This window comes from Bactrocera dorsalis, chromosome 4 (genome assembly GCF_023373825.1).
Source record: "Bactrocera dorsalis isolate Fly_Bdor chromosome 4, ASM2337382v1, whole genome shotgun sequence".
NCBI lineage: Eukaryota > Metazoa > Arthropoda > Insecta > Diptera > Tephritidae > Bactrocera > Bactrocera dorsalis.
Window position 1 is genome coordinate 56,854,940 of NC_064306.1, and position 10,305 is coordinate 56,865,244.

Here is a 10,305-nt window from a genome sequence, read left to right on the forward strand (position 1 = left end):
AAATTTTAATATTGCTAGACTAAAGATTCCGCAGCAGGTCAAGAACCAGCAAGAGAAATTTTATATTTTACGTTGTTATTATTTTAGTAAATTTTTTGCAAAAAGAGACCGTTTTTGAAGAAATATGGACTGATGATTCCACCGGTTCACAACCCATACCAAATCGTTGCTTTTTTCTATGTAAAAGGACAGCTTTTGAATCTCTTCAGGTTGTTCTTCGTCCCAGGACCGGCAATTTTGTTTGTTTATAACGGGTGATTTTTTTGAGGTTAGGATTTTCATGCATTAGTATTTGACAGATCGCGTGGGATTTCAGACATGGTGTCAAAGAGAAAGATGCTCAGTATGCTTTGACATTTCATCATGAATAGACTTACTAACGAGCAACGCTTGCAAATCATTGAATTTTATTACCAAAATCAGTGTTCGGTTCGAAATGTGTTTCGCGCGCGTGTTTTGTTCAGCGATGAGGCTCATTTCTGGTTGAATGGCTACGTAAATAAGCAAAATTGCCGCATTTGGGGTGAAGAGCAACCAGAAGCCGTTCAAGAACTGCCCATGCATCCCGAAAAATGCACTGTTTGGTGTGGTTTGTACGCTGGTGGAATCATTGGACCGTATTTTTTCAAAGATGCTGTTGGACGCAACGTTACGGTGAATGGCGATCGCTATCGTTCGATGCTAACAAACTTTTTGTTGCCAAAAATGGAAGAACTGAACTTGGTTGACATGTGGTTTCAACAAGATGGCGCTACATGCCACACAGCTCGCGATTCTATGGCCATTTTGAGGGAAAACTTCGGACAACAATTCATCTCAAGAAATGGACCCGTAAGTTGGCCACCAAGATCATGCGATTTAACGCCTTTAGACTATTTTTTGTGGGGCTACGTCAAGTCTAAAGTCTACAGAAATAAGCCAGCAACTATTCCAGCTTTGGAAGACAACATTTCCGAAGAAATTCGGGCTATTCCGGCCGAAATGCTCGAAAAAGTTGCCCAAAATTGGACTTTCCGAATGGACCACCTAAGACGCAGCCGCGGTCAACATTTAAATGAAATTATCTTCAAAAAGTAAATGTCATGAACCAATCTAACGTTTCAAATAAAGAACCGATGAGATTTTGCAAATTTTATGCGTTTTTTTTTTAAAAAAAGTTATCAAGCTCTTAAAAAATCACCCTATACAACCATTGAGATGGAAAAGGAGTTCATTGCTGAATAAAATATGGCTCGAAAATGTCGGATCTTCTTGGAACTTTTGAAGAGCCCATAGAGCGAAGCGATGTCGCCCGATGGCAAGGTCGGGCGGCTTCAGTTCTTGCACAAGCTGTCAGTCCGAGTTTCTGCCAGTGATTCTAGCTTTATCCGTAAATGATAATAATAATGATAAATATATATATATATAATAATAAAAAAAAAAGTCAAAGATAGACAAATTGACATCGTATAAAAAGGCCAGATATTTTTTTTGTTTTATCTCGGAAAATCGATTTTTAAGAGGCTGTATGGTCATTTTATGGAGAAATCTGATTAAAAATTGTATTTTCTTTTTTTAATTTTCAAAAGTAGTAAATTGATGTGTATGAATGAAGAAAAAAGTTTTCGATACAAGTGAAAGCTCGACAAACTTTTCGAACATACCTCGAACACATTTAAAATATGTTAAGATATAATAATTTATCCCAATCAGTTTCCACAGTATGTGCGCCGTACTAAATGCAAATACTTTAACAAAAAAATTTTATTATTTCTTAAGCCTCAGAAATTATCTAACGCTTTTACATAAATTAAAATATATTTTAAATTAATATTAAATTGAAATATAGTATATAAAAAGCAGTAATAACAAACAATGCCTTTACAATCGAAATATATTAATGAAATCTATCAATTTAGTAATTTCAAAGCAACTGCTTGCTTAGGCTTTTAACATAACCTTGAAATTTATGCTTTGCTTTGAAAATCTCTCAAGCTTACAATTAAGCAAAATTCTAATATAAAAATATGTATACGTATTCTTTTAACTACCCATAATTATATATAAGCTTAATTTGTAACTGAAGCTTTCATAAAAAGCTCGCTGATTCTTAGAGCATCCACTTCTTAAGCTTTTACTGCATCTTATTTATACAAATAGGACTTAAAAACATAATTATTAGCACTTCACACAATTATTTCTATTAAAATATTTTCATATTTCCCCATCTCCACCAAAAAGGTTTCAATGCCCAAATGGAATACCGGCACGAAGAAGGACAACGCCGACATCGCCGCGCTAGAAGCCATCACCAATGCGCTGCTCAAGGAAGTCAAAGAAGCGCAAGAGAACAAGCCCAAAGTCTTAAAAATTGTCATTTACGAAACATCGGTCTAAGCTAAGCAACGGTACTAAATACAATTACAAATTAATTAAGTCTAATTATAACACAAACAATAGCAAATACGTGGAATAGAGAAAATTAGTATATTTATTATATAATTTCACTTTAGTTCAAGTTAATATTACGAAGCGCACAATTTTTACAAGAATCAGTGAAAGAAAAACTCGCCAATAAACGTTTAAGTAGCACTAATTCACGAAACAATAATTTCCAAGCATACTTTTAGGCCGTCGACAGCAAACTAGTTAGCTGCATTTTGTGTGTATGTAATATTTATATGTTGGAGCGCACAGCAGCGAGCAAACATGTTGGATGCGTGTTTGATTTATTTGTAGACAACAACAACAAAAAATGGAAATCGATTGTAAGCATATCTAAGTCTAGCTTAGTAGAGTTAGTAGCGTAAGGCTTCCATAAATTTAAATGTAAGTAGTTGTAACTAAGTGTGGTTGTAGTTGTAATTGCTAGATATAAAAGCGTTATCTCCAATTTTTAGTTTAGACTTGTTTTATACGTTATTATTTAATTTTAATTTTTTTATAATTAAAAAAAAAAAACAAGTGCGAGTTGGCTCGTATGAAAAGTTACTCATACGCCGTGGCAACCGCCAATCGTGCTCGAAAGGACCTCACGGCAGTTGAGCAACTGTAATTTAGTAGCAATTGTAATATTTATTTAGCTTAAGTAGAAGCATATTGTATTGATTTACTTATAATATTTGTTACTTTTAATAAAAAAGACTTAATAATAAATATGTGTGTTATTTATTTCAATATTCAAGGAAGTAGCGAAAATTTATTTTTAGGTGAATTAGAATCCTTCCAATATATAAAACAATTTTTTTTTGAAAATAAAAATTATAAATCGAAATTGTCTTTTCGTATTTTGTCAATAGATGTCGTTGCAGTCGTATATCTCCAGTGCTACCAATCACATTGCTAAATCAGCTAGGCTCGACAATAGTAGGCTACCTCATCAAGGTCCTCAACCTATCGCTGATCACTCTTCAAATACCCGCTGTGTGGAAAATCGGAAGAGTGGCCCCACTACTGAAACCTGGGTAACCCGACAACAAAGGAGAGGCCTATTGTCCAATAACTCTCTTAACCTCAGTTGTGAAGACACTTGAGGCCTTGCTACTCCCAACCTTCACGTACCACTTGAGCCTAGCAACCATCAGCATGGTTTCCGAAAAGTGCACGGCACTTAGTGTCATAAACAACCAAATTTTTCATTTCCTCAACCAAAAACGACCCTGCTAGAGGACGATCCTTGTTGTGTTAGGCTTGTCAAAAGCCTTTAGACACAAACAATCACACAACGCTACTTGAAGACATCGAAAAATCTACGCTCCCTCCAGGACTGAAGAGGTGGACTATGAACTACCTGAACCGTCGATTTCAGGTGTGACTTTCGACAGCCTGTGCTCCTTCATTCCTCAGACGACCTCGATCACTGCCAAAGTGCAAAGCCACAAGAAAGTCCTCAAGTCGCTACCCGGCAGCACATGGGGAAAAGACAAAGAAGCGTCGTTGGCAACATGCGAGTCAATCTGCCGGCCCTGGATGCAGTGAAAGGCAGACGGAAAGCTACAAACATGTCAGAACACTGTACTTCAGACTACGACATGATGGCTCTTGATGTCTCTCATCAAACACCTGCACTGTGAAGCCCATATGCACCAAGTACAGAGCATAACGAACTCGTTTCCAAGCAATCTCTGCTGGGCGGCTTTTGCAGAAATTATCCCTGCAGTCACCAGCTTAAAGCGGAACCGCCTTCAAGGGGCATCTACGTTGATGACACAAAACTATAGCTGTAACGATGTGATCTAAACAATTTGATGAAATATTGTACCGTTGCCGTTTCCGTACAAAGACTTGAGTTGGATCGGTCAGTTTATATGGCAGCTGTATCTTATGAAGATCAAATACCAGCGGTTCCGACAAATGAGCAGCTCCTTGGGGAGGAAAGGACGTGTGCAAAAATGTCCATTCAATATATCAAGCACTGAGTGACTAGCTTGTCGCTTGCGGTTAAGTATTCTGCGACCTCCCGTTTCAACCAGCCAAACCTCCAGCAAGCAAAAACCGAAATTAAGGACGCGTAAAAAGCCATTAAGACCACACAAAACGTATCAATCAGCGAGCACGCAAATTATTTTCACTCATACTTGTATAAGAAAGCTCTGTATATGTATGTATGGCAAGTAATAGGAAATTATATAAAAATAGTCAGAAGTGGTATTTTCCTAAGCGACTGTGATACATACACATAAATCATAGTATTTAAAGGATTCTTGTGTTGGCACATTTGAAGGGTATAATATCAATTTGTTTGACTACTTCGATTGTTTACAGAACTTCTTTCGTTCAGGAGCTCAACTTTACTAAATTTTTCGCTCAATTTGTCTTCATATTCTTTTAGATGTTATCAGATAAATGAAGGGGTCTATAAGGCTTCGTACGCTGGTCCAAAGTAATGTTCTTGTTGTAGCGACAGAAAAGATTCCTGAACTAATTTCGAGGCATGTCACTCAGTTGACAGTTCTTTGCACGTTAAAAATCCGAATCCGTTCTGGTTATTTAAACCCGATTTTCCTGGGAACGGGGTTCAAAGTAGTGGTAAAGTCCATCTTTTAAAAATTATTTTATGTTTTTTAATAAGCAGATCAAAAATATTATTTTGATTTATCTGAATTCCGAGAACTCTAAAAAAAATTTTGACTTCTTCTTCGAGACCTGATTTTGACGAATCTGGTAATTTTCGATGAAATTTTGGTCGTAGAAAAACTTTTTTTACTTTATATAATTAAAATTGTCAAAAAAAGTATAAGGAAACATCAGAAAAGATCGAAAATTCAGTAGAATTCTAACGAAAAAAATATTTTGAGGTTAATCATCTTTTCAGAAAACTATCTTGCTGAGTTTTGGAAAAAATAATATGAAAGTTCGAAGAACTTTATGAAACGCTTATTATAACTTTTAATGAATGAATTACAAAATTTCGGTAAAAGAATAAAAAAAATTATAAAAACAAAATAAATAAAAAAGAAAAATAAATAAGTTGTATAAAAAAAAATTATTTAACATTAATATTTTTTATAAAATATTTTTTTTTTATTTCCGTAAAAGAATTACAAAAATGAATAAAAAAAAATTATTATATAAAAAATAAAAAAATAATATAAAAAAAATATTTAATAAAAAAAACAAATAAAATATTTTTTTATAAATTTTTTTTTTATAAAATTTAATTATTTTTTTATAAAATAAAATTTTATTACTTATTTTTTTATTATTTTACCGAAATAACAAAAAAAATCATAAAAATATTATTTTGTTAAACAAATTAAATTAATTAAACTTTTTTTTATATTTTTTTATAAAATGTATTATTTTTTTGTTTATATAATGAAATAATTTTTTAAAATTTATATAAAGTTTTTAAAATGCCTAATTTCATAAAAAATATATATAATATATAATATATTTCTTTTTTTTTTTAATAATTTATTTATAATTTTTTTCAAAAACTTTTAAAATATTTAAATTTATAAAAAAATTATTTTATTTATACTTTTTTATAAAATATTTTTTTATAATTTTTTTTTTATATTTTTTTTATAATTTTTTTTATAAAAATAATAGTATAAAATTTTTTAAAATATTTTATTTTATCTTTTTATATAAAATTAGTAATATTTTTTGAAATGTAATAGGAAATGTTCTTTTTTCTTTTGTATAAATATTGGTTCCTTTCGAATCTTAGCCCCTCCCTACCCTGTTCGCCATATTTTTATAAATTCCATACACAAATTTGTACCCAAATTTCTATATGCTAATATTCTAACCGCATCCCTCATTTTCCCCACACCACGAGCAGCTCCGGACTTCGCTTGCCACACACAGATTTACACACATGCGTAACACGAAATTAGATTCCTTTCTACTTAACATATATGATATATGCGCATTAGCATATTCCTCCCGAAATAAATCAATGTAACTTCAAACTAACAGTAATAACCTTTTATGCTCCCCATTTTTCACACTCCCCCACTTTTGGCGCGCACGCAACCCGCGAGCAACTCATGATTTCTATATTAACATAAATGTCAGGCATTTAGCACATTTCGCCCATAAAATTGCGTGATAACGGTGAAAAAAGAGACCGCCAAAATGTAAAACAAAACAAATAATTATCTGTGTGTGGTTGTGTGTGTGTAACAGTAAAAAAAAGGAGAGCTAGGGGCTCGACAGTCTTGCCACTGAGGAAACGCGTTTGAAGAATGGATTTATGAGTAAATAAGTTTGGAACTGCTTATATGCCGGTGTATATATGTATGTATGTGTGTGTGTATTGAAGGATGTTCCACTTTACGCGCGTGCCTGAACATAACAAAGCAGAAAAACTTAAATATTTTGATTTCATGTTGAATAATTGTGCCGAGAAATTTATGGACCTATGATTAAGTGAATGTTTTCGGTTTTTTGTTTTGTATGGAGAAAATGAGTTATGGAATATCGTGTACTTACATGGATATACACATACTAACATACATACGTACATATGTATGAACTTACATAGAATAGAGAAACGTATGGTTCATATGTACAATTGAAATATAGTAGTATGGCAAGTATGGAATTTTTTGATGTGACTTTTCAAGGTATTAAATTCGATGAGTTTGCAACAAAATAGAGTTACGTAACAAAAATACATCACGTTTGTGATTACAAAATAGCACATACACGATTTTACTAATCCTTTGAATTGTGCAATACTTATTTTGTTTAAATCAAGTTAGAAGGTTGTCAGCTGTTAGAAATTTTATTAAAAAAAATTAAAAAATAATTGCGAACCACCTTGCAAAAATAAAAATTAAATTTTTTCTGGGAAGGAGTTGCCACCTGTTCGAAATTTTAAATTTAAATATATGTAAAAATAAATGCAAAAAGCGACATGTAAAAGAATAAGTTGAAAATTTTCTGGGAAGGAGTAGCCACCTGTTTTAAATTTTAGAATGCTGCTACCTGTTCAAAATTTTATATTTAAAAATATCTAAAAATAAATGCGAAAAGCCACCATGCAAAAGAAAAGGATGAACATTTTTCTGAGGAAGAGTTGCCACCCATTTCAAAATTTAGTAGAAGGTTGCCACCTGTTTGAAACTTTAAAATGAAAAACCATTGTGAAAAATCGTCATGCAAAAGTATAAATCTATTTGTTTTTATGAGGTGGCGTTGCCACCTGTTTTAAAATTTTTATTTCAAAGATTTTGAGAATAGACAATTTAATTATAACAATATATGTACTTAAGACCAAATATGTATGAAAAATAGTGGCCGAAGACATCTACCTGAGAGGTAGATGCCACCCTTAAATGGTTCAATCAATTAAATCGTTAAAATAAAATAAATTTCGTAACATGGGCATCAATATGAATTGGTTTGGAACGCTTTCAATTGAAAACATTTTTGAGATGTGTTGCCACCTTTTTGAAAAAAATTGAATAAACGTTATCCAATCAAATTAATTAAACTTTTATGACAAGTCCACCAAACGATACATTCGCAGAATTTTTTCAACTAAATCCATAAACAACTCACTCGCATACGACCCTAACAGTTCGGCATTCCGACTTGTGGATATTACACTGCTAACAGATAAGTGTCCGTCAGTCCAGCTAATCCCCATACCACACAGATCCCCAATGTCCGAGTACATCGGACATTATGAAATTACATGCACCCAGTATTCAGACCGAAGTCTCCTGTTCCCTAGATATGCCTACCTCTCCACATCATTATCGGAAATCCAATCATTCCGCAGCCAAGAACCACACCAATCACCACACTCCTATTCATGCCGTCTAGAGCGGCCCTTATGTCCGAAAAGTAGCTCCGCCAAAGAGCAATTTCCGGACAGCAAAGTAAGTTGGAACTAATCAACATTATAGAAGTAATCAGAGGACATCTACTCTTAACTCGCCTTCTTTAGAAACTTGGTAAAAGCTGCGGCATATAGAGCAATTGCGGAGGATGACGTAACGCTGGAACATTCCCTTATGAATATTCAGCTTTTAGATGACAGTAACGGTATATCTTTTACGGCTCACAATGTTCCAAATTATTTGATATTGGTCATCTATGGTAGGAAAAATCAGTTATTTTATCAAAGTTGTTTGAATGGAGTTTGGAATGCTCTGGACATAGTCAATAGGGACTTGGTTTTGAGAGAATGATTGGTGGATGGAAATTTAACGCCGAAGAAGAGATAATCGCCGAGATAGAATCCTATTTCAGAAGACCAATCACACTACAAAATTATATCGACTAGTTGAAAAATTTGCTATAATCCTACAATCACTGTATCGCCCACAATAATTACTATTACATATAGAATAATTTATTCTAAATTTTCCCACAAAAACCTTTTTCTTAATACAAATTGCCTGGGAATGTACATATCTTCAATTTGTCGTTATATTGCTCTGAAGCAGTTAACAATATATTAATTTTTCATTTTCAAAATCAAATACAAAGTCTGTAAAAATTACTAATTGTATTTGCTTCACCTTCATAACAACACACACACGATCATATTAGCTTCTAAGTATATGCCTTTATTTATTTACAAGTTATGTATATAGACATAAGTGACATAACATATATAGTTCAAAAACTATAAAACTAACCGAAAGGCGACCTGCCTGCCATTTAAATGGCTTCTAATGAATTTGTTTACTCAAAAACTAAAGACAAAAGAAAAATTCACTGAAATGCAAGCTGAATGAATATGACGCATTCATTGTTGTTATACGTAAGTGCAATTTTCGTTTCAGAATGGAAATATAAAAAAATTAAATTCTGCTTCTCCAAGTGATTTCAGAGACATATCTAAATATGTAAAAAATAACGGGTGATCTAAGTAGAGAGATCACATCGTTAGACATTGTCCTGTAGGAATATGTTAAAATTTATGCGGACAATCCCACTTCGATTCAGGCCTAGGAAATCGGAGTAGAAATGCTGAAACGAGTCATCGAAAATTGGACTCAATGGATGAACCATCTGAGACATTGAAGCGGCCAACATTTAAAAGAGATAATCTTCAAAAAATAAATGTCAAAGAACGTTGCTCCATTCCTTCGAATGGTAATAAACATTTCCCCTTAAGTTTGAGGTTTCAATGTTTTTTCTTTAAAAAAGTAGGAAACTCGAAATGAATCACCCTTTATTTATACTAGGTATATACATACATATGTACATAACCCATTTCAAATTTAGCATAAACACAAGTACAAACATATTTATTGTATACTAATCTGTTTTGTTGTTTTGTTTTAGTTATCTACAAGTTGCCTCGCAGGCTATTGTAAGTTCTGTGCGCATGCGCACTAAATGCTTTGAGTGAACAAGTAATTCAATGTTGATTTTTACTAATTTTTTTCCTAAAGAAATTTTAAATTATTATATACACTAAAGAAGAGGTTTAAAAATAATAATGTTGCCACCTGTTTAAAATTTTCAGTCACTAATAACATTTATAATATAATAGATTACAAATGTATCAAATAAAAGAGATTTGGAAATGGTTGATGAGGTTTAAAAAAATTGGTGTTGCCACCTGTTTAAAGTTTTTAGTTAATAATAATATTTAAAATATAATTAATTTCAAATTTATCAAATAAAAGAGATTTAAAAATGTTTGATGAGATTTAAAAAAGTAGGGTTGCCATCTGTTTAAAGTTGTCAGTCAATAATAATATTTATAATATAATTGAATACGAATGTACCAAATAAAGGCTGAGGCTGGTTGGTGAGGTTTAAAAAAAGTAGGGTTGCCACCTATTTAAAGTTTTCAGTAAGTAATAATATTTATAATGTAATTAATTCAAATATATTAAATAAAGGAGA

At 32.4% G+C, this 10,305-nt stretch overlaps 1 protein-coding gene across 4 annotated transcripts in view; it reads left to right on the plus strand.

The window, feature by feature from the left end:
- LOC105224350 (TWiK family of potassium channels protein 7) overlaps nucleotides 1–3,122 on the plus strand; it is an 85,543-nt gene extending 82,421 nt beyond the window's left edge. For all 4 annotated transcript variants that reach the window (XM_049455426.1, XM_049455428.1, XM_049455427.1 and 1 more), the window contains one exon: nucleotides 2,221–3,122. In XM_049455426.1, coding sequence (XP_049311383.1) covers nucleotides 2,221–2,376 — 156 coding nt within the window. In that variant the 3' untranslated portion in view covers nucleotides 2,377–3,122. The remainder of the gene's footprint in view (nucleotides 1–2,220) is intronic.
- Nucleotides 3,123–10,305: the final 7,183 nt, after the last annotated feature.